The sequence below is a fragment of the Pseudoliparis swirei genome, chromosome 10, assembly GCF_029220125.1.
Source record: "Pseudoliparis swirei isolate HS2019 ecotype Mariana Trench chromosome 10, NWPU_hadal_v1, whole genome shotgun sequence".
Classification (NCBI taxonomy): domain Eukaryota; kingdom Metazoa; phylum Chordata; class Actinopteri; order Perciformes; family Liparidae; genus Pseudoliparis; species Pseudoliparis swirei.
The window spans coordinates 12,069,652-12,095,275 of record NC_079397.1 but is presented as its reverse complement, the minus strand read 5'-3'; the positions used below and the strand labels follow the sequence as shown (position 1 = coordinate 12,095,275).

The following is a 25,624-nucleotide window of genomic DNA, read 5'->3' as shown; positions in this document are numbered from 1 at the left end:
ATAAAACTCACCATAGTCAAGATTAAATTAATTATAAACTGTCTGACAAATAATCAAACCAACATACTGTTTGCTTTCTTTTCCCTTAATCATGTTACAGAAGGATTTCCTTCATATACTTTTCCTAATCCGATTACATCTGATATTACTGGCATTGACTTGTATCTTCACGGCATCCTGTCTAAATGTCTAAATGATTTTTTCTCTGAGATGAACCGCGCAGTTATCCATGTGTCTTCTATTTACACATTAGAAGATATGTGCAAGGCATTTCCTAAAACGGTGGAAACTGATTAGAAACGCGATAGTTCATCTTCATCCTAATTTAAGTAATGCGTTTGCAATGGTCCGTTAAGTGTCTCAGACTGTGAAAAAACCAGAGACACAAACTCTTTTCAGAACTTATGGGAACTCTGCAAACACGACTTTGTGCAGTTTGAACACCCATTTTAAAAATAGTAGGGGTGTGATCATCAATGTTTTTTAAATATCACAATGTTTTTGTTAAAGGTATAGTTTGACATTTGAGGCATTACACCTATTTGCATTTTTGAAGACAGTTAGATGATATTGATATACATCTGAAATGTTCTTTTACATAATTAACATACTTTACTTTTTAAGGCTTTGTTTAGGTGATGACACGTTTAACCCTCCTGTTACCTTAGGGTCAATTTGACCCCATTCAATGTTTAACCCTCCTGTTACCTTTATATTTACTGACATATTTTACCCTTGGGGTCAATTTGACCCCAGCAATTAAAACCTCCAGAAAATTATTAGAATTAATATTGTTTTCCAAGTTTAAGTGTGAGGTACTTTATGTTTGTTTGTTGACTACCTAAATAGCCCTTTAAATATATTAAAAAGTTGATATTTATTATATGTTTGACACAGTGAAAAACAGCCTGGGGTCAAATTGACCCGAAAGAACACCGACATTAAACATTGAATGGGGTCAAATTGACCCTAAGGTAACAGGAGGGTTAAACAGTTATGATTGTTTTTTATATGCACTTTAATGGGTCAATACATTCAAATAATGCTATTTTCATGGTGTTAGTATCTTCACTTAAAGATGTAGGTGCGCTAATACACAGATCTGATCTGCGATAGTTTAACCTGACGAAGACCTGAACTGTCCTGAGTCCACCACAAACACCAACGGTCCCCACCAAAAACACCATGTACTTTTTTTAGAGTGTGTGTGTGTGTGTGTGAGGTAGTCCAGTGACGGAGACTAAACTATGAAAAGTCAAAGGGGGGGGGCTGAGGCACACAGCTTAGCGCAATGATAGAACCGAGACAGGGAGGGGAAAAAACTCAAAGAATTGGAATAATTGGCATAATTCAAGGTGACTGGGCACAGTCAGGGGGAGTGTCGGTGTTGGGCGAATCTTTTGCCATCCTCAAAGAGAGACGGTCTGCACAATTAGCCACACAAACTCTGACCCCGCTCAGAATAATTAATGAATAACAGAGGGAATAAAGACAAAAAGGCACAGAGTGGTCTGGTTGAGTGGCGAGCGAGGGTAATACATCAAAGAAGACCGTTAATTGGCCCTGTGGCTTTCATTCTTTGCCCTATTTCTTTCAATTCATTGACTCAAAATAATGGGTTCAGGTTCATTATAAACAGGTCGTTAGCCCTGGGAGTGCCAACATTCACCAGGAGAGTCAAGCGTGTGTGTGTCTATTCTTGCTTGTGCGTGTGTATAACTATGTGTGTGTGTGTGTGTGTGATGGCTTAGCTTTTGCCTGCCCCCCCCAAAAGTCCTGACGACATCAATCCCACAAAGGGAAAAGTAGTATAGTTGTGTTGAGAGGACAGCAATAGGCGTGATTGCTTAGATGTTTTTAGTTGCCAAAGAGCATACAAGTTTTCACCACGTGCGTTTGTGAATGATACAAGTGTCACGATGCTGGAATATAACTGGTACGGACAGGTAAGTGAAGCCCACACACCTACTCCTGCGATGATGCTTTCTTATGTACCCGAGTGATGAGGCCTCCGAGTTGCTTCAGTCCAATAATAACAACACATAATGTAGAGTCTACATTATGTGTTGTTATTATTGGACTGAAGCACATTGTAGACGATCACAACGAGACAATGATGACGCACGCTATTGAATGTAGTAAAAATTACATTTTCAAATATTGCAGACTGCTTTTTCAAATCAAATTCCAAAATATATATGCTTCAAAATAAAGCGCACCCAACTATGTTAAGATGTGAACCTAATATATTCGGAAGCACAAATGGCATTCGACTTATTTTATATAATTTAACACGAAAATTACTGCACCACATTTTTTGACATGTTGATGATAAACATGGCAGATTGATGCCGTAAGGGGGGAAAATACATTACTATAGTTATTGGAGTGGCAACTGTCTGTTAGGTGCATTCTCTTTAAAGTGAAGTGATAATCATCATGTGCAATTACAACAATTACAAAAATGTTTTAACTTAATTTTTTTTACTCTCCTGAGTCAATTATGGGATGTGACATTTTTAATTTTTTGTCATAAACCAAATGGATTATCTGGGCAATGCATTATCATGCAGTTGAAAACAGGAACATTTGTATGAAAGCTTTTGGACCAACATTTTTATTTGGAGGAATTATTTAAAATACAGAAAAACAATAAATAGTGTTTTAGACTCCTAAAAAGCAGACTCAAACAAAGTAAAATGTTCTAATCATACATTTCACAACACTGAGAGAACTTTAAGGGAAGTGTTAATGTTGATACTGAAACAAATGTGGGTTTTATTTGACTCTTAATGAAGCACAAAGTAGAAGCGTCTACAGTATTTTCTTCCAACACTCTTTTCCTCGGCTTTGCTAGAGTTCACATTTCTACACCTGTAGTGATCGTCTTCCTCTTCTAACCTATTAACCCTTTATCATCCCGATATGACACCGGGTAATGGGACTAAAGGTGTCCTCATGTTTCATTCTCATGCTCCTTCCGTCACCTTTCTCGCCATCAGACTGTCCGTTCAGCTCATTCAATTCAATCTGTCTGTGGCAATCTGTCTCATTCTTTTGTCTTACACGTTACTAATAAGTCTGGTTTTGGGGTAAAAAAACCAACTGGTCATGTGAAACTACTCCCACTTACGCACAGAAAGAGACACACCATGAAAGAGCGAGGGGCAGGAGGGGTGGTTAACTCAATTACATTAACTTTTTCTGCTCTCGGCACATGATTTGGTGAGAAATACCTCTCTACTTGTTATACGCTCTGACATATTTCATCCTCTTTACCAACCACAGGACAGTCTTTCTTCTTCTCTCGACTGGTCTTTTTTCATTCCAATACCAAAGTGTTCCAATACCTGGGCGAGCCATGTCAAGCAATTAATACCCTAAAATACGCCTTTTAAGTGAGTCTTTTGGTCTGTGTGGCCTCGCACAGGTACCTTCTCTGCCTGCACATCAGATCATTAACATAACCACTGATGAAGAGAGAGAGAGAGAGAGAGAGAGAGAGACTGATAGAGGGAGAGAAAGGGAGATAATAAATCAAGATGATATATTTTGGTGGGACCTGCTTTTAGTCAGGATGCATGCATGACCTCTGAATAGTTCAGAGGGCTAAATAGTAACACAAGCAATGGTAGGTTACTGCATTACATCATTATGTTGTACTGCAGGTAAGATAATTCCTGCTTGGGGGTGTGTGTTCAAGGATGTTCTCAGATCTAAGATGTCAGTGCATTACATTCAAAAGCTTCAGTTTGTTACGAGAAAATCTCTTGCATAAATGAATGTCTTTATGCAGATGTTTGCAACCACATCGCCCCATAAAATAAAATAGCTTTGACCAAAATGGACAGAAATTGTAGATAGATGTAGTGTGTGATGGATTACCAATGTTTATGTAAGTTTGTGAAAGAGGATTTCTATAACACGCTGAAATGAGCTGTTTAGAAGGTACGAAATCAATCTGAAAGCTCATGGTACGCTTGAGAGAATTGCCAGCAAGTATGAATGTAATGGGCTGAACATGCATAACCACCAGCATGTTCCTTTAATCCCTGATGCATTTGCTATGTTGTAAACTGTGTACACTTCTATGTGGACATTCTGTGCACTTAAACACACTGAGATCAAATTGATCCCACATGATTATTAATTAATTAATTACAACTAAGTTTTAAGGTCATTTCTGGTTTACCGATGAGATCTGTCATTGTACAAACTTCACAGATAGCGAGGAAAAAAAGCAAGTAAAGCAAACATTAGTTTTGGTTCATGCATGCATTATCAACACATAAGTAGGATAAATGCAATACATGCTTGAACATGGACACTGGTGGGAGCAGAAACGAGTGAGCAGTGTGCAAAGAGGTGCACATTTAGAAATACACCTTTTATAAATTGTAATTTAGTGAACTGAAGTCATCTGACCGTGAAAACTTTGATGCATATTATTGCATATTCTTAGATTCTGGATTTTTCCAATGAGGAAGGATGCATAGATGATTTTAACTTCCAGAAAACTAACATTTTTCCCTTCGTTGTATACCGCCGCCAGCCGCCAAGCAGTCAAGTAGCAGTTTCATCCACTCTCTCCAAAGGTCACAGGTCACGTTTGGAATCCAAAAACCAAATCAGTTCATCTTTGACCTCGCGATGATGTTCATGCCAAAGTTGAGGGAATTTGCGGGGAGGCGTTGCCGAAATATCACGAGACTGGAATGGACGTTAGGTCCTATTGACCTTCACCTTTGACCTCCAACATTTATTCAGTTCTTCCTTGAGTCCAGGTGGAACATTTGTGACATATTTGTACTTCCCTCACGGGGTTTCTGAGACAAGAATGGACAATGCGGACAGATGGACAACACAAAAACATAATACCACAAGGTATACAGCATTGTTTTACAAAATCGGACACATACTATTATTCAAAGCAGAGTATTTCTCTGGAGCTTATACGATTAGTAGTGGATCTTTAAAAGAGAAGCATGATACTGAGGGAGGAGATAGGGGTGGACGAAGGAGCATACAAAGCATAGGCCTTTGACATAAATTGACATCTGATGCTGATGCCAGACGCTGACATTGGATGTAAGCCTGACATTGGAATCCTCCAATATGGACAGTTTTCTCGATATCTTTAGGTTGGCATGCTGTTGTAGGGTATAGTAAGTTAAGCACCTAGTTTCGGGAAAAACAGAGCTGCCGGTTGAAGACAATTTTCGTTATGAATGTGTCGGTGATAGTTGCTTCACCTTGGTGGGACGTTTAAACCAAACATGTCGGCCCAGTTCTGGGTTCAGGTCATTCAAGTCCCACGTGTAAAGCTCGTGCAGGACAAGTTTATTGGTGAAGCTTATTCAGTGAAAAGAAGTGGCTGGCATGGCCATCCGAGGAGGCGCGTGGTAGTCTACACGGGAGGACTTGGCAGTCGCGGACATCCCACACACTTTGAACTGGCAGAGACTGAATGATGGAGAACATAAATTGAACTCAGGCACAGCTAATTACCCAATTCATCCAAGACTGGAAATCGGGGTGATTTATTGAATCATGATTCAATAAAGGAAACGGAAAGAAAATAGAAAAAAATTGAAAAAGTATATCTAGACTGGGCAGGATGGAGATACATTTTCACAAAGTTCAGGTGGAGATTTTTTTTAAATTGTCCCCGGTAAAAGACTACCAGATGCTCTTTTGTATTTAGATAACTGTTACATTCATTCATTTGGAGATAAAGTTTCGGATAATAATCATAATATATCCTGAGAGATTTCAGCATATTAACTGTGAAGTAACGTCAAGATGCTTGATTGAAGCCTTTGCCTCTTACTCCCCCTCACTTGATGTTCCTCTAATGCGTGGCTGTGATGAGGAGCAGAGGCACTCCTCTCTTCATCACAGCATCTTACTCATTCAAACGGCGGAGGCACAAAGATACCCAAACAGAGCCAACAAGCAGCTCTTTGTCCTTGACACTAACCGTATATGACTAGTTCTGGTAAGGTCAAAGTTGATTTCATTTTCTGCTTAGTTCTCATTAAACAGCTATTGCATTACTTAATTTCCCACAATCTAGTTAACGGAAGATTTATCCCACAGATGCACTTTGTGTAGCTTTGGGGGAGCAGCATCCTCTTTTTTCATCCCGTGTCGAGCTTCAAAGGTCAGAGGAGCTGCATTGAAATATTTAGATTTTGAGCTTCACTCCATCCAGTTGAATCTTTACCAATATACATTTTTATTCTCTACTTCTCTTTACGATTTGCACAAAGATAAGCAAGTTATATGGAAATGGAAACGCTTGTGTTTTGGGGCATTACAAGCTGTACCTGAATAACTACATTAGTGTAATAAAGTGATTTCCAAGAGACCACAGTGATTTTGGAGTAGCTCAATTAAATTGAAAAAAGAAATGTCATAACAATGTAATATTAAAATATTGATTGTGTCACGACAACTAGCAAGCAAACAGATAAATCTAAACCGTTAACTCAAACCATAACTTAATGTTAGGATGTAATGGATAAGTAGTTAAAGTCGTAATAATGCTTAGACATTTGAAATAGTCTTTCAACCATTGGGTCTAAAGTAAAGGATAAATAGTCATTGTATAGCTTGGTCCAAATGTTTAGTGAGCACTTTGAATGAATAATGCATTATCATAAGTGTACCATAAAAGAAAAGTGAATGACCTTCATGCGTGATTTAAACAACCTTGACAGGTGAGAGGAGTGACCCGAGTGTGCACATTGGCTTCTGCTGTACTATTATTGGTGTATTCATAGAAATCCAGGCACATTGTGAACAGGTGACATTGTGAATGACTTCAGATAGAGTTTTAGTCATTTTAAAAGTCTGTTACAATGTCAACAATAACAATAATAAAAATAAAAATAATAAACTGTATTTGTATCGCCCCATTCATAAAAGAAATGCAATAGAAAAGCGCTCGATAATATGGTAAAATACACAAAATAATTACAGACAACTAGGGGAAACCCTCCAGGTATGGTTGACAGTTACTTATTTCAACCTTAGTTTCTGTTGATTGTCAAACGCAATAATAAAGATGGCCAACTTTTATTAAATCTCTCCTGACCCTTAAGTCTGGACCCTTATGGTGGAAAGTTCACTTGTGATAACCTTAAATCTCAGCTTAACATGTGTACATACAAGATACGAGATAGCTTGGGAGCCAAAGGCAAAAGAGAGACAACAAACAGGTCTTTGTCCACAACACAAACATAGATGAGGAATTCAGGAACGGTCAAAGTTCAGTTCTCATTCAACATATCTTGCATTATTTAATTTTCCAGGATCAGGTTATGGGAGGGAGGATGGAGGACAAATCACTATATCTCAACTTCCCGTCTTAACCATTCATTTTATGCCATACAGAATATGACTATGGACACGTGTAAATACATTGGAGTGAGGCAGTGATATACTTTATGTTTGATTGAAATCCTGCGTGACATGATGTGACAGAGAAATGATCACAAGAGATGTTTCATATTCGAGCAGACAGAGTTTAAGGCTTTAATTGGTCTGACTGTCAGAAACAAAATTAGAAGCATAAAGTGTCTCATAAAGTGTAGCAGGGACATTTTGCTGCCTTCATTTAATGATCACACTCTTCTAAGTGACTGCAAAGCGGGAGGAGAGTTAACACACAGGGTCTGGTGTTGGCGTCGGTCTTCTTTGCCTGACCCTGTCCTCTGTTCTTTGTTTAGCTTGCTGAGTTTGATGGTGACCAACTCTCTCTGTCTCTCTCCGTCCAGTTTTAAACCGGGTTTGTCCCCAAAAGAATGGGGGTGGCCGGTTTCACCTCACTCTCATAGCAATCTCTCTAACCCCTTCTCTCCATCTCGCTCCATTTGGGGCATTCTCCCTCCTCAAACCAACCTCAGAATCTCCTCCTCCACCTGTCTCTTCCATGTCTTCTTCGGTCGTCCACGCTTCCTTGGTTCATTTACTTTAAACTCCAACACGATTAGTAATTTCAATTTGTTCTCACTTATTTTTCTATTTTCTAAATGACTGAACGGCGGTATTTCCTGGTCTCTTAGGCACAACATAGCTTCATAGATGCTGTATATATTGCCCCCTTTTTACAGTCATCATGGAATTACTAATGTCGGTTAACTGTGAAACACTCTTGGACACATCCAAAGCAAAATAAGTCACACGATATTCCTGAAATAAAATATAACAAAATACCAAATATTTTTTTAAAGATCCCATCTGCAGAAGTTCATCAGCTACTTTTCAGAGTGCACCATTGATCACAGTGCAGGGAGCGTTTTGTCTTTATACTGTTGCCATGCTTCAAAAGCCTTTACTTTCCTGAGCTGGGACTGTCTCACAATCAATCATGTGCATACTTTTAATAAGACTTCATCTTCATAGTTGGAGCCCACCAGGGGCTCCTTTTCACTGTCTGCCAAAGTGAGAGATTAAAGTTGTCTACAGTACAGCTTTCTGACATCATTCAGAGGCAACACTAAGCACCGGCCTAACCTGTTCTAGCTCAATGGACACTGAGGATCAGGGATGAGGTGCCCCTTTCAGGACAACAACCACCTCATAGCGGTTTACCCACAATCCTCTGCTCTGAATTGCTCAGCGGCTTTGTGGCTGTGGCTTGGACCTACCTTCAAACGGTTAAGATTAGGTGCCATTTCCCTTTGTTTTGTTTACTCGTAGAACTCCTTTTGTCAGTGCGAATCAAACTCATTTAATATTTTAACTTAAATTGAACAAATTACACAAACCGTACCAGCGTAAAGATGACAAAAAAAAGAATGTTTTAAAGCTGTCCAGACTAAAATATTGTGTGCACAGAATAGGACTGTAGTATGTGATAAGCATGCTTTAATTGTCAGGTTCTTGTGACGGGGTGAGGCTCAGGCGCAGTGACAGGCTGGACGCAATATAAATAACAAAAAAACACTCTTTAATGAGGCAAAACAGTTTTCAAAAAAACAAGGTCCAAAAGGGGCAGGCAGAGAATCCAGGTTCGGGGCAGGCAGGGTCAACAGGCAGAACCAGGAACACGGACAGGACGACGGGAAAAGGACACGGAACTAAAGACGACAATCTGACAGCAGACAAGGGAAAGACTGACACAATATATAAGGGGGGAAACACAGGTGTACGACATCAGACACTAACGAGACAAGAGTGGCTGAGGGCAGGTGCAGGGAATTAAACAATTAAGACAGAGAAGACACAGAAGAGACACAGGAGACACGGAACACAGGAGAAACAGAACAGGGTGTTACATTAATTAGGAGGAAAAGTTGATTAAAGTCCTAATGAAGGAATGTTCAGACTTAAATTTGATTGCGGGCCCCCGAACAGCTAATGGCTGTTCTCACAACTCACCATAAACTCCAGTCTCACCTCTTTCACTTCTTTTCTCTCTGTAGTTATGCATTTTATTCAATGTGCTCCCCGTCACATATCTCTAATAACCTTCTATGCATTTATGTTGTGTCTAAAACAGTCTTTCATTATTTTTATAATATCCGTCGTAGCGAATTCTGTTGAATTCTCGTTGAATTATTCCTGAAGGAAACACCGAGCTGCTACCTCCGACGTCATTTAAAATTGCTCAAAGAGGCGAGTCATGCAACATGTTAAGATGTTATTATCTAATGTTAACTTCATTAGCTCGGCGTTATCTAACGAGCACTTAGCCTCGCATGTCGTGGCGTGATTGCGTTTGAAAGCTCGGTCAGAGACGCAGGTAAGTACGAGGATCTAACATCTCCGAAAAGGAAGAATTTGGATTGGCAATTTGAATATAATTGATTCAAGCGCCAATTGATGTTCACATTCGCTGAGTGAGTGAGTGAGTGAGTGAGTGGGTGGGTGAACCAGAGAGGTTAGACCACTGATACACACATAAACACACCCACTAGTTTAGGTGGCATTCTGAACATGTAGTACCGCAAGATAATGTGTCAACAGGACTTCCAAGAACGCATGTGTGTAGAAGCTCGACGATCTCTCAGGTTCTCCTGTGAACAGCCTCCCTTTCACTGCTCACTGAGAATAATGTGCTCCGACTGATTTAGCAGATAAAATTATGTTAATCCATTTCGACTAATTACATCACCTCTGCACTAACGTAGAAGACAGGCTGCACTGCATCCTCCTCTTCCTCAGTGTCCTCTTCCTCTCTCACTCAGCGCTCAGTTGACCGAAGCTGTTGGAATGTCTCGTAATGTATTGTTTGTTATTTGCTAAATTGGAAGAAGACGAGTCAGTAACCGAGTAGAACTATTTATCAGTGTACTTTATTACGTTAATTAAGTTGTGTCGACAAATGTTCATCGTTTTAGTCTTTTTTTAACTTTGACATCACTGTCTTTTATAAAATAAAACGTTGGCATTCAGCCTACTAATTGCTAAAATACAAAAATGTTAGACAATAAGACAATTTTCATACAGTTTTATACCTTGTCGACTTCAAATTTGTAGCATTGGAAAGTACATTTTAAAAATAATAATAAAACAATGGTCTAGCATATTGTATTTTGTATTTTGCAAATGTTTATTCAGATTCAAAATCTCTGTTAAGGCTAAAGAATAAAGTTTGTTTTGGCAAAAGAAAATGTAACGGTAAATCAGTAAGACCCTAATTTTGCGGGTTTTATAAATCAAAACATCATTAGGTCTTTCAGTAATTTTCCTTATTTACTCTAAATATTATTTTTTGGATATTTTTATACCAATGTCGAGGGAGACCATAAATTAAATATTTCATCAAGGTAACAAGTACACACACACACACACACACACACACACACACACACACACACACACACACACACACACACACACACACACACACACACTCTCTCTGTCTCTCACGCCCAGTTTCACATGTAATCCAGTTAAAATGGCTATAATATTTAATTCATATGAGAATCATTAAAAGTGCAGTGGTGCCGTGTCCATTATGGATTCCTTTTCTAGCAGGATAAAACAGTCCTCAGATGTGGGAGCTGCACTTTGAAGTGTTGTCTCAGAAGCAGGCCGACTCTTACAGGAAGTCCCTGATGTTTAAAACATGCCATGCAGGGGGACTAACAAAGGTGAGCACTTGTGGCATGCCCAAGATGAGCCAAAAATGGCCAGCCAGGAATTTGGCTAGATGTGATAGAATGCACGGCGGACATCAAATAGAAAAGAAGCAGACAAATATAGGGCAATGGTGAAGTTCTAAGAATACAAAAAACAGGGATGTGCATGTAGCAAGATATACATGGACACACACACACACACACAATCTCACGAAGACACAGCAGGCAGGAAAATGTCATGATGACCTTAAAATAGCAGCAAATTGATGAGGACACAGCAAGCTAAAATCTAAAATCAGGAATAACTTCCATAGGCCGGGTGCAGGTGGGGTCGAAACACAGCAGTATTCTGAGTTTGCGAGTACATATAGTGCAAGGAAAACAAAACGACCATTTCATAGCAATGTCTTGACTCTCTGGATTTGTTTTGCTATAGCCCTGGTAGGATTTTAAGGCTGGACTCCACTCCTCTCCTGTATTTAATATGTTTTTTGGCATCTGATTTAGCTGATCGTTTTTATTATGGAAAGCTCGAGACTACAGGGAGGACTTTCAATGACCCCGTTCAGTTTAGCTGTGTCCAGGAATTCTCTGAGAGCCATTCTGGGAAGGCCTGTCCTGCCCTTTGTTGTGGCCTGACAGCGACTGGGACGTGATAACAACTGTGTGTGAGTGCACACTCACTGGGTGCTTCACTATATTTGCACACGTGCACAGATTACACGTCGGTGCATTTTCCCCCGTTGAATCCGTGACTCTAGTTTGATGTGAAAAGGCCGTCCGAGGGAAGTGGGTGTCGTGAAGATAACCTGGGAGAATGTGCTGAGCTGGGCTGGATGTTCTGCAGGAAGGAAAGTGCGGTGATCCACAAGCAGGAACTCAAATTTTGTCAACGCATTACACCCCTGCACATGCACACCCCAACCCCCTAACTGCCATCTGTATTTCTGCCTCTGTCAGGCCTTTTACCCCAACACACACATACAGGAAGTGGCCCGTGCGGCTCCCAAAAAAGCTGATGTGTCATGCCTTCCTTTCAGATATTTCTGCAAAAAGCTCAGGAAAGAGGCTGCAGCACCTCTCGTCTTCTTCTTCTTCTTCTTCTTCTTCTTCTTCTTCTTCTTCTTCTTCTTCTTCTCCCCTTGTCTCAATGAGACACAGCTAAAGCCGTGACAGTAAAGCCGGGAGACGCTGCCACTCTGGGAGCCATGCGTCGCTGTTGCGTGGTCAAAGTGACCACCTTGACTGAGATCCAACTTCTGCAGGTAGGGGGAGCGACTCAGGCAAATCGGGACCAGATCAGATATAGAACCGCAGATGTGTCTTAACTGTGTGTGCAGTTGTGTTTGCGTGCAGGCTACATTGTGCATGCTTTACAAAAGGGAAGCACGGCCAGAATACGGGAAAAGCCACAGTAAGAATGCACATTTGGTGATCGGTTTGCTATCCCGGTCTTATCTTACCCCACATTTCACAATCTAGGGTGTGTGGTTACAGCTGGTTAGCAGGCTCAGCGAAAACACAGTGGGCATGTCTGAGAAGGTTGTTTTTTTTCTCACACTTTTATCTCATCTCTGCAGATTCAAAAAGGGAAAAGGATAGTTGAGCATCGCTGCACTCAAAATGTCAATAGTTTGGGAAAAAGTAGAACATTTTGAAGAAATGAATCCAAACCTCCTAGACGAGTTTTGTGTCTATAATGTTTACAGTTTGTTAATGTCACCCGGTGTTTCATAAGTTGTTGGATTTTTATGAAGTGAAAGGAGAACTTGGGCAAGACTGAAACTGAGTGAAGCAACAGCTTTTCATTCTGAGGGAACACCTGCGAGTGTGTTTGTTGCAAAGGCGGCGTGAGTGCAGCATATTCAGTCGGACTAACGAATAACATCTTTTAACTCGGAGGTAAATCACACCACGATCGGATGCATCTCACAAGTAGTGGCTGAGGAGATAATGATTTTAAAGATTTAACAATCATTGTGTGTGTGTGTGTGTATTCTAAAGGTGTTTTTTAAATCTTTCCTAAAGGATAATTTGTGATTTTCCATTGCATACATAATTAAGAATATACAGTATGTCCTGTAAATTATGATTAATAGTTTGTATTTTAGGGATATTGTTGTTATTAGAGCATTGCTGTGACATGCTTTATAGTTGCATTAGTGTGCACTTGACGTAACAGATACATATTCACTGCTGGAAATAACAACATATGCTCTTCACAGCAGAGACGAGTATTTGTTGGATTTGATCAACCTGCTGCATTCATGTGAGATCAAATTATCAGACGAAATTATGTTTGTCAAAGAATTAGGAAAAGTTTGATTGAGAAAAAGAGCTCCAGGCTGCGTGTGAATGAGGCTGTCTTGTTCTTACATATCTTGTAATGGTTTAAATGTTCTAATGAAGATAATGAAGTTAAGTGACGCAGCTCATCTTATCGACAGAGTCGTGTTTATATCTTCTGAAAGGAAGCGGAAACTCCAAAATCAAACCAAACACATATTTTGTTATTCAAACGTCATGAAACATAACGAAGCACACGGTCCGAAGAGGCAACACTCGAATGCATCGAGTAGCATCTGCTTTGACTTGAGTGCATTTTTGTCCTGTATGCTCTGCAAAAAAAAAAGTTAGCATGTCAAGAATAACTGCCCAAATGTGTGCAAATGGAAAGTGAACCTGTGACCTCTTCTCCACCAGTAACCTCAGACACTGCCTCGATTGTTGTGGCAGGTGCCGGTCGCCATGTTGAGAGAGCGAGCGTCTAACTCATGTGTCTCAAACATCGGAATAGTCACAACAATCCCAAACCTGATCTTTGATTGATTCGATGCTTATCTCATTCCTGTCCCGTGTGTATGGTGGGCATTGATAATTTTCCACATGTCCCCTTCACACGTACACAGGCATGCCATTGTCGGCGACTGAGACACCATTACTTCACAAATCTAATCAGATTCCCGTCAGTGGATAACAAGCGTGTCTCCGGCATTTACAGTAGTGAGAAAGCGAAGTGAAACCAGGACAAACCGCTGTCACACAAAGCAGATGTGGTCTGTAGAGCAGTCCCCCCCCCCCCCCACACCCCCTCCTGCTATCCGTCGTTGGAAAGAAATGTTGATTGGTTCACAACTGGCATCTTGTTTGCCTGCCGGAGGAGTGAGATAAGAGCTCTCAGCCACTGCTGACAAGTTGAGTATTGTGACTCGTCTGCTCTTAGTTAGGTGGACGAGGGCTGAACTCGGATAATTACATGCTGGATTTCCACACGGATCCAAAGTTGCCGTTGCTGAAAGTCCCGATTTAACTCAGACAAACACACAACAGGCCATTTGCGAGCGAGCAACTCATTTAATTAATTCCAGGAAATTATGCTCTTTTGAGAGAAGAAGATGATACATTCATCGTCTCGAGCAGTCGCTCCAATGACCTCACTCAGGGTCTTCGTTGTTTCTGCCTTATTTGATCCGATGTAACCAACAGCTGATGGTGGCTTATGTGAAGTCATCTCAGAGTGAGTTGACTTTGCGAAGCTTCTCCACCTGTGCTACTGGTAGTACAAGTGTGCTACCGTAGCTTAGCATTTAGGCTAATCCCTACTATTCAGCATAGTCCAATACATGTCACTAAGTAGCTGCAGAGCTCAGATTATTGGATATTACTTAATAAATGACACTTGTTTTTGGGGTATGTTAATATGCTCTAAAATTGACATTATCAATGTGAGCCAGAGATGGTTAAGATAATGAAATGTTATTGACTATTACCAATCAGTTACACATATTAATTAATGTCATGTTACATAGTCTGCTATAGTAAATCTGATCATGTAAGACCCAAACATTATCGCTTATCGTACCTTTTTCTTCCTCTAATTGAATAGGTGAGTTCAGTCATGTAAATCGTCCAAAATGTTCTTCCTATAACTATATGGCAAATATCAGAGTTAACTATTTCTACCAGGTAATAGAATATGTTTTAGAGGAAGTGAACAAAACAATCTAGGAAAAAGAGATTCACAGGATGTACAGGAATAACTCACAAGACGAATATAATAATACCGCTGCTAATGATATATGAATTTAAAAAATACTCTAACTCATAAACTAATAGAGCCAGTAATAACAACGAGCTTCTTTGTCAGCTCCAGATCAAAACATGAACTGAAGGTTTTAGGTCAGCTTTGCTCTGAGAATTATCAAATACAAAAATAAAGAGCTCAAAATAACTTTATTGCAGTTATTGTTTGGGGAAAGTGATAGTACTTAACTGTCTGCTTTGAAACCACTGAGTGAATGAAAAGGCTTGGTTAAAAATGGCATTAGAGTTATTTAAAACCTCCATTGGGGAACAAGGGTCAATTGTGCTGCCGCAGCCCCTGGAGCAAGCCGTAGAGGACGTTGCAAGCTGGTTAGTGATTGGTCAGTCAGAGAGAAAAGGGCGGTCCGCATGAATTAGTGACAGACGTTAAAGGCAGATATCCTGCAGTGATCAAACCCTGGGTGATCTGACAGTCCAGTGTTTGAAGTGATTATCATGCTACGCAACATAAAGGCTTATCCCCCAGCCTTGTGCCTAATTAGTTCACTTAGGGCCCTTTATCAGACGTTGGTAGGGGACTGGGAAGCACAGACAGTCGCTGAGAACTCAGTTGCTCAACAGGATAGTTGCAGCAGATTTGGATCCTTAAAGTTAATTTGCTGACGCACCAAAACAAACCAATCTGAAGACCATCTGCTTCTCTGAGAATGCCACACTTAACTGGCTGCAGTTACTACACAATGCGGGATGCAGCCAGCGCCTCAAATGTAAGGATAACAACATTTAGAATATCACATGGTAAACATTTGTTGTTGAACGGTCAAGCATCTTTTCTAATGTAACATATGTGTATTTTTTACTTTTACTACTGGTTTGGCAATTTTGATGATTTATATATACTTCTGCAGATTAATATCATGTGCTTTTTGTCAATTTTAATTAGATTCTGTGGCATATTTTCCAGTTAAAAAATGCTTGTACATTTTATAAGTATAATATGTACAATATGTTAGTACTTTATTGAGAAAGGTGTTAAATTTAGGTCTACGAAATTCAGTACTGTGAATGCCTGTTCATTTGCTCTGCACATTGACTAATAATTTGAAATACTGTCTCACAACCATTCCTGCGTTCAGTTGAATCATCTTCTCACGAAGCCGACAGCCGCTGTGCCTCTTGTACATTCTCAGTCAGAGAATCAACGTATTCTGTATTCAGTCAACGAACTGAACTGGTTTGTTTTCGCTGCAGGTCCAGAGCCACCTGGAGAACTCCAAGTTCCACCTGCATCAGACCCAGAATCAGCAGGTCAAGCAGTACCTGACTCTGGGCTCCAAGCTGGCCTCGTCGGCCGGGCAGGGCCACGCCGTTCTGCACCCGCACGCCCCGGACCAGCCGCTGGCCACCGCGCCGATCATGAGGAACGGACACATGCCCTCCGTCAGTGACAGCAGCAACCCCGACAGCCCCGTCGCCCTGCTCGGCATGGCCAATCACGACAGCGAGGTGAGTGGACTTATGGGAAAAGAAACCGTGAAATATGGTGTTGCTGAATATATGGAACTGAAATTGAGAAAAACTCCAAATGTGCAGAGCGGTGACTGGAAGAGCGAAATTGCGACAACGAATTGGAACTGGTTCACAAACGGCCATCGTGTGGCTCATCGTTTTTGTCGATTTCGCAATATTCTTAGCACGTTTTCTTGTAAACGCTTCATCTTCCTGTCAAAAGAAATGTCTTTGTTCTGTGTTCATTTGGCATGCCAATTGTCAGAATGTTGTCTTAGTCCCTCTTAATTCTGTCATTTAATTCAATTTCAATTCAATTCAGTTTATTTGTATAGCCCAATTTAGAGAGATGTGGAGAGATAAGTGATGGCTGACTCTTTGTTTGGACAGTCAACCTGTAAAATGGCTTTTGAGAGCGTAGTTCCATCTATTCATCTAACTAAGTGATGCCGTCATTGATCTCTCCCACTCTCTCTGATGTGATCAATAACTTTAGACATGCATTCTTTGATGAGAGAAACATTTTAAAGGAGGAAACTAGTTTGACAAACAGATGCATATTTCTCCTGGCCATGTTTATTCCCTTCGACAAGGTGTTGGAGAATTTAGACATTATTGGATTAGTTTCTAGCCATTCCCTCCCTTTTCCTAATGGTTTGAATGTTTATTTTTTTAAAGATCACATTTGGAAAGTGTTGATGTGTTGATATTCCGGTACAAACTATAATAACACTGAACGTACTCTTTTCTTTTAGTTCCCAATGGATGAAGTTATTGATGACCTAATTAGTCTTGAATCCGGTTTCAATGACGGAGGCTTGGATTGCATGGAGTCTAACCTCATGATGCAAAACAATGTAAGTATGAATCCCATTAACAGCTACACAGGAACACTGTTTGAAATGTGACTATCAGCAGTTTGAAGCTCTTTTGTATGGAGGTCTGCACACTTCTGACTTTGTTAACCTGTTCACATTATTGCAGTTAGGTTTACGTAAAGTGAAGTTCCTCGACTAATCACTTCTGCATTTTTACGCTAAACAGGGACTTGAAAGTGAAGTTACTCCACCTAAATATTAGGGTGCATGCTTGACTTGCTTGGGAAAAAAGGGACCTATGTTAGTTTGGGGTCAACTTAAGTCTGGAGATGAGTGAAAGTTCATTGGGGCTTAGCAACATTTCTCACATTACTCTGGAAGATCAACAATGCAGATTAGGTTAGAAAAAGGGATGCTCTTACTGACACAATAACATAATCTCAATTAATAGCAACTGTCTACTAACGGAGGTCCGCTATTGGGAAAGACAACCAACAAGAAGTGGCACCACAGACAAGCACGATGAGTAGGATTCATGGCCAAGAAGGAATTTAAAAACTCTGTGCAAAATATGTGGGACAAGGGGTCCATTTGGCCGGAGAACATAGCAACACCAGAGCCAAATACGGGGAGAGTTTATGGGACGGGAGCAGTGGGAAACTGGCCTAACTCCTTAAAAACAAGGAGAGCAAGACTGGAAGACAAAGAATAACACACACACACACACACAGATAAAGTAGACAGACTGAAAAACACAGCAGATACTGTGACAGAGAAGGAATGAGAGGGGGGAGGAAAAGATAAGAGATGGGGTGGGAGGAATGGGAGAGCCAGCCGGTTTCAAATGTGGAGCGAGGAAAAGATTTAGTTGAAGAGTTACTGAGCCATTGGATTGGGCTCATGCATACACTCCCCATGGGCTTGTTCAGAAGTGATACCATGCTTAAATGGATCAATTCATCCTAATTAGTCATACGGTTCGATGCATCATGTCGTTGCGCCATGTCAACACATCCAGGAACAAGGATGGGAGATGGACTGAAGTGATTACAATGGGAGGAGGAGGGGAATTGTTGCAATATTTCATTTTGATAAGTACTTCTGTCCCCTCCTCCTCCTCCTCCTCCCCTTTCTTTTCTCCCATCTTGGTGAGATAATGGGAAAAAAGAAAACGAGACCAACTGCAGATATGTGAAATGTCTGCAGTTTCCTCTGTTTTGTTTCTTCTCCTACTTCTCCATTCCTTCCCATGTCTTGACATGACGTGCGGCCTTATCACGTCCACCAGTCTGGCAGTTAGATTTGACACACACGCCGTGGATCCAATTGGCTGCGCGCAACGTGGAATGCATGGTGGCTTCTGTGGCGCTTTCCCATAAATACACAAATGCGAATTAGACACACATGTGTGTCAGCACGCTATATCTTGACATGTCCCCCGGTCCGTGAAAAGACGTCATTATCGCAGAACCGATGCACGCTTTCCCAGACGAGTGGAGACCCGTAGGAAAACAGTTTTGCCTCTGTTCAAGCAGTTGACCTAGCTAGCCTTTTCATCTCATGGGTTGCTATTTTCAACACAGAGCCCATCTCTGTGTGAGGAGCACTTTCAAGTGGATGGGGTTTTGCAAATGCCGGCGATAGCAGATCAAGGCACAACGTCTGGACAAACCAAAGCTCAGAAATCTGCAAGCCTGGGTTGGAGGTTAGGCTGGAGGATGACCATTCATTGACCTGGTTTCAGCGAGGTTACGTTTGGTTGTTTTTACTCAAAATGAGCCGGCCATCTGAACACGGCAGCCGTTCATGAGCACGGCACTGGGTTTGCACGGTCCTACTGGGGACGCATGTGGATACTACAACTCCCTGCTGTGAGGCCCGGAGCCAGAGGCCCGGAGGCTGACGGCCTTCTCAGCAAGGCTCTGATCACTCCATTCGCCTCTTGTCCTGTTTCTCAATGATCAATGAAGCCACACAGCAGTGAAAAACAACTATTTGTGTTGCTGCTTTTGTTAAAGTAAATGCAAAAGTGTTTGCGTGAATGCTTCCCCCGTGACTAACACATTGTCTTTCTCGACCCCCTCCTCCTCTCTATCGCTCTCCTTCCCAGGTGTCCCTCAGTGGCAGCATGCTGGATCTCTATGGGGGTGAACAAGGTATGAACACCCCTAATGGTTGAATGAAAATAAAACATGCTCACATTGCTGTAAAATTAAAACAAAAAAACACAAGTGTGTCTTTTGAATTTAGCTGAATAAAAAAAGGCATATTTCTTCTACAGTGGGTGATAAAAAAGAACAGAAATAAAGGCAAATAAAGCGTGTCTGTTTCTGCTTAAATTGAGTGCAATTAAGTGCGCCATGCAAAACACAGACACATGTCCCAGACGATTTGTGACCAGCGAATGAAAACTGCCCAAACTGCCTTATCACTGGTTCCGTTAATAGGCCGTAGAAACGTGTAGACTATTTGTCACAGTGCAAAAAAAAACAAAAACTAAAGGGCCCTTTAGGACATTTCTTATGAATGTCATGCATCAAGCAAAAAAGCTTAATTGATTGAGGAAATATAAAGGATGCCCAAAGAAGCCCTTCACTCTCAACGGGCAAATGAGTAAATTGCCATTCGTTTCATTTGTGTGTGGGCAGAGAGGACAATGGGCTGTTACACAAGTTGAAATTGCCTTGATTGAATCAACAGAGACAAATTGGGAAATCCAATCTCAGGTCCCCAATTACCTAATTTGGAAGAATGTGAATACAAATATGGATGCTCTGGTATTTGTGTCCCCCTCCAGGACAGATTAGTGAATTTGCTAAACTGTCTTAATGACGATAGTTTAAAAGTGATCCCCATTTTTTTTCTTCCCCCGTCCACAATGGGCTTCACACATGGCAGAGGGGATAAATCGGGCTCGTTCAGTGTGTGTGTGCACGGAAAGTCCACATTCTGGCTAAACCCGGCACTGAACTCCCTCAAAACAACTGACTGTGCGTCTCCTGACTGGACCTTTTGTGGCGTTTTGTGTGTCGTTGTCTTTCGGGATTCTAAATTCGTGTGCGTTGCTAATCCATTTGTTCCGCTCTGTCATTCACTGTCTTTGACAGTACACGACACAAGAGTGATGGCCAAAGAGAGACAGAAAAAGAACAACCACAATCTGAGTAAGTGTCTCCCCGCTGCCTTTCAACTCCCTCACAGTCCATCATCATGAAAATGATTCTCTGGCGTGATGGGCGAGCCTTTTCGCAGCTGGCAGCATCCTCACCATCGCTTGATCTTTGTTCTGCTTGCTTAGTTGAAAGGAGGCGGAGATACAACATCAACTACAGGATTAAGGAGCTGGGGACGCTCATACCAAAGTCGAATGACCCGTAAGTTGCGAGCTTGAAATGTATTTATTGAAACAATAGCCCTGCCTCTCTTCCCTTCATGTCACTGAAACAGCGGCTTGTCTGGCAGAGGAGCATATTAAATTCTAAGCACAAAGACACTCTAAACGTTGTTCATTGAATTCAAATGAGATCTCGAGTACATTTCAGTCATATTTCAAGGGTGCACTTGAACTTCCATTGTAGTCGACGCTCCGAGAGCTGTACCTCCTCTCGCTGGGTCCCAGCAGTTCAGCTCAAAGCATGAATGATGAGGAAAGGGTCAAATGCAAAGAAGCAGGCCACACCGTTTGAATCAAAGTTTGAAGCACAATTGGAACACGGAGACGGAGTGTGGCGCTGAATCGAAATCCACCGGCCATCTTTCGCAATTGAACTTTGCTTCAAATTTAAATGGAAGGTTGCCGTTGTCATTGTGCCATTAACACCAGATAGAAGAGATTATTAGCGCTGATCAGACCGACGTCTCACCCGTGTGGAAAAGGACAATTCCACGACAGCTCCCCTTTACTTTTTGAAAAAAAGCAATAATATCTGCAGAAGAATGACTTGCACTCGATAACCTCAAATCCAATGCCCCATTTTCTCCTCCGTCTCCCTACTTAGCTCATTTTCCCCTCACCTATTTTTACTCGGGGATTAATTTTGACCGAACCAAGGAGGTGCGAGAATGGACTTTCCGCATAGCTACTTAACTATTCTATTAAAATTCCCATTCAGTGTCCCCATGTAATGTCCAAGGATGAATAATTGCACCATGTAAATCGCCATTTCGTATTCGGATCATAAAAGGGGAAAGAAACCTCTGTGTTAAAACTTTCCCCCCTGTTTTTTCTTGTCATTATTATTACGGAGGATATTCTGCCGACATCAGGGGGTTCTGTGGAAAAGGTTATCTTTTACATTTCTCCTTTCTGCAGGGACATGCGCTGGAACAAAGGCACGATCCTGAAGGCCTCGGTGGAGTACATAAAGTGGCTGCAGAAGGAGCAGCAGCACGCTCGGGAGCTCGAGGGCCGTCAGAAAAAGCTGGAGCAAGCAAACAGGAGACTTCTGCTGAGGATCCAGGTCATAAAATGCTCGACGTGATGCAGTCTGATGGTCGTCAGTGGCAACAATACTGAATGAGCCCTGCAAGCAAGATTATAAAACTGAATATTAGTTTACATCACTTACATTAAATTGTATTTGCTGGACGACAGAGTTTAACATTTTTAACTACAACTGGGTGTTTAAAGGCTTTCTTATCAACTATTTAAACTTATTTGACTATCTGTCCCCTCCCCCTTCGCTCTTGATGTTTACATGAGGTCCATCCACTCCCCTTATCCCTGGGAGCTCAGTGTTTATGACCTGATGAATAAACACAATGCACCCAGCTCTTTCAGTGGAAAAAAAAAATAGGTTAGAAAATAGATTATGACCACGAAAAAAAGAGATGTTTAAGAGGGTACACAAATATTATAATTTATCTGAGATAACGAAACTATACAAGGAAGGAATACTGACCATCTCGGACATTAAGACGACATGTAACAAAGGTCAAAGAGCCCTTTGTCATATTGATCCTATACCGTGGTTAGAGTGTGTGTGGGAGAAGAGTGTGTGTCAACACCCAAACTCCTCAAAGTGCGGCTCACCACAACCTCAGTAAATGGAAGAGACGAGGCGTCGTCATGGCAGATCTGCTCGTAATTAAGGACACTGCAGATCTTATCTGGACTAACTTGCAATACGTGTGGAGATATTTTTCACTCATGGTGTCTTTTTATTTGTCTTTTCCAGGAACTTGAGATCCAGGCACGAGCGCACGGCCTCCCAAACATGGCCTCGGCCCTGGGGACAGTTGACCTCTCCTCCGACCTCCTCAAACAGCAGCAGTCGTCTCCCCAGGCCCAGCAACCCCAGCAGCCTCCCCTCTACCAGGAGGACCCCAACGGCGACTACCTCCAGAGGATAGCCGGCGTGCCGGCGTCCATCCCCGCTGCCGCCGGGCCGCAGGATCACATCCCCGGCGCCGACGGCTGCTCCGCGTTCTCCGACCCGCTGTCCCACTTCACGGACTTCTTCAGCGCCACCCTCAAGGAGGAGCACCGACTGGACGAGATCCTGATGGCCGACCCGCTCCTCTCGGCCGGTTCGCCCGAGGCCGCGTCCAAGGACAGCAGCCGCAGGAGCAGCTTCAGCTCCGCGGAGGACGACGACCTATAAGGGTTCGCCCTCTTTAGCGATGAACTCTTGTTATCTCCATCACGGCAACACTGTTGTAATGCCCAGTGGGCGTGAGCCTCCGAAAGACTGACCGATGGCTCCGGGCGTACAATAACCACTCACAGGGTTGCACGTCATTTAAATGACAGCTTCCACACCTGACAGTGCCCCTCAAAGTGCCACCTGTACATAAAGTGGGCCGTTCTTGTTAGTCAGGTGGGTGTTCGAGCTGGACTGGCCCCAGAGCTCGCATTCCCAGAGATCCTCCTGCTCCTCCACCTGCTTTTTTTTTTTTTTTTTACTTCACAAAAGACAATGAATATGTTTCTCTGCCTTCCCGGACAGAGTTGAAACAGACTCACAAGAAAAAGGGAGACATTTAGAAGCCTTTACGTACATGATATAGATGGCTATGGCATACTGTTGTTTTGGTAAACACTGCGGTCGCTGTACACTGTAACGTGCAACATGTTCACTGAAACCCAGACAGAACTGTTTATGAATAAAATGAAAATACTACTACGTGTAAAGGACTGTAGACAGTGATGTGCCTTTCTCAAACTCCAAGTTTTGTCCTAAGAAATGTCTCAACATGGGACTGATGTACTCACCACAATGCCTAACATGTCTTTGGTCTTGTCTGTGTCTTTTAAGTGTTCTTGTCAAATAAGTGCTTGTGTATTTATATATGTTTTAATCCATGTTTTCCTGAGAAAGATATCTATAAATAGTATTATCTAACATGCTACCTTTTTTATTCTTAATATAGGGGTGGGAAAAATATAATAAACCCCTTTTTTTGGTAAATGGATTTTTGGCTTCTTGACAACATCATTTATTCGACGTCTGCATCCGTAAAACCTCAAGAAAAAGAAACTAAAAACAACATTTTAAACCACAATTCTATTTCTAAAGGCTAAGAACAGTCCCACGGAGAAATAAATATACTCTGTGCAATTAAAAATGGCAACGTCCTTTGCATTTTACTTTCAATTGGAGACCTACGTTACCCACTATCTTATCAGATGTGTCATCATTTTGTACAAATGAGCAACGTCTCGCTCTGCTCTATTGTTAAGTGGACAGGAAGCGCAAAAAACATGATGATAGCAACTTGATACAAAGGGAGCGGCGGTAAAGCGCAAAATCATTTATCTGGACGGTAACAGACCAAAAGAGTGAGCAAAGCGTGAGAAGTATCACACCGGAAGGTGAAGGGCCGACTTACAAGGTGGCTGATTGCCAACGAGTGGTAGAACGCAGGAGAGAGGAGGGAAATTGGATAATAAAGACAAGTAGAGGAGGAGTAATAACTCTGACGAGCCCACTGTGAGCTGATGAGGCCTTGAGGATGAATAATGTGGAGGGATAAAGAGCTAAAGAGAGAAAAAGTTTCCCCTGAGGTATACGCCAAGTTGTGTCTGTACACTGCAGGACTATTATCACTATATCATGAACAAAGTTTGCTCAAGAAAGTTTGTTTGCCACATATTGATCAAAGAAATTATGAGCGTAAACATCTTATACTGTTTTGGGTAAAAATGTATATATGAATCAGTCATCAACATGTAGTTTTAAAAAATCTTGTAATTATGCATTAATAATACAACAAACAGAGCCGTCTAAAAGAAGAAGGAAAAACGCACGCCAATACTTCCCAAATGGATTTCTCATCAAAGCATCCCTGAATTAATGTTTTAGAGTGTTATTAGCTTGTGTTTCTTCATAATGAAATCGAAACGTTCCACGCTCGCATCTCTTGAGCCGCAAATAAGACTCAACCAATCAATCATTATGGACTGCAGTCACTTCAACTACAAAGTGGCGACTGATGTTTACGGGTAATTGACCAAAGCAGTTATGGAAGGTAAATATAGATTTTCATGGAGAGTATCTAAGAAAGCGTCTGCATGACTGACATTTCAAAAAGACTTCATTTACATTTAGACTTTCAGTGATTTTTCTCTCTTCTCCTTTCTCATATTACAAAACTTGGGAAAAATAGACACATCTAATTAGTCTAGCACAGGAATTGATGAAAGCGAAAGTCCGAAAATACAAATGAATACCTCAATGAAGTTATTGACAGTAATACACATTCCCATAACACTCTTTTGAGACTCACCACGTGAGACAAAGCACACTGCTCTGAAATAGAAGGTCAGATTAAACTTCCTAAATCATTTATTTCTCTCCATATCAAAGACTATTATGGACAAAGTTCAAGGCATATTATGCACGCGCTACAAATGGAAATGTGGTCGGATGAGGCAACGGTGACATCAGAACAAGGGACTTTTTATTTGGAATATCACAGTTCATCAACCCACGGTTTGGAAACGCACAGGACCTAATGGGGAGGAGTGGACCGAGGAAACAGCGCAGGTATCCCATGAGGCTGTTATGTTAGAGGCATTAGCTGCATATGTTGGAGAGGATCACTTAAATTTGAACATGTAAAACAAATCTGGGAAAGTTCCCAATCCTACAAACCTCCCCATACCTCTCTCGCGTTCTCTGCTCTTAACCGAACCTCCTTCATGAGAAGCAGATTGGG

General features: G+C 41.5%; 1 protein-coding gene across 3 annotated transcripts; it reads left to right on the top strand.

Annotated features, from left to right (window-relative positions):
• Window positions 1-1,780: 1,780 nt before the first annotated feature.
• Window positions 1,781-23,878, top strand: tfec (transcription factor EC). 3 transcript variants are annotated; one of them, XM_056425400.1, is made up of 8 exons: window positions 1,781-1,946; window positions 16,389-16,643; window positions 17,402-17,503; window positions 19,575-19,620; window positions 20,572-20,628; window positions 20,763-20,838; window positions 21,777-21,924; window positions 22,642-23,878. In XM_056425400.1, exons 1-8 carry the CDS (start codon window positions 1,920-1,922, stop codon window positions 23,065-23,067), a joined length of 1,137 nt encoding a protein of 378 aa, XP_056281375.1. In that variant the 5' UTR covers window positions 1,781-1,919; the 3' UTR covers window positions 23,068-23,878. The 3 variants fall into 3 exon arrangements, with proteins under 3 accessions (XP_056281375.1, XP_056281374.1, XP_056281373.1); XM_056425399.1 differs by lacking the exon at window positions 1,781-1,946 and adding an exon at window positions 12,267-12,358; XM_056425398.1 differs by lacking the exon at window positions 1,781-1,946 and adding an exon at window positions 14,825-15,904.
• The last annotated feature ends 1,746 nt before the right edge of the window (window positions 23,879-25,624 follow it).

Excerpts from the sequence above, each read along its gene's own strand:
- tfec (XM_056425398.1), top strand. The coding sequence starts at position 15,845 with ATGCCACACTTAACTGGCTGCAGTTACTACACAATGCGGGATGCAGCC. Across the intron at positions 17,504-19,574 it reads ACCTCATGATGCAAAACAAT|GTGTCCCTCAGTGGCAGCAT; the intron begins GTAAGTATGAAT and ends TCTCCTTCCCAG. Across the intron at positions 20,629-20,762 it reads AAAGAACAACCACAATCTGA|TTGAAAGGAGGCGGAGATAC; the intron begins GTAAGTGTCTCC and ends CTGCTTGCTTAG.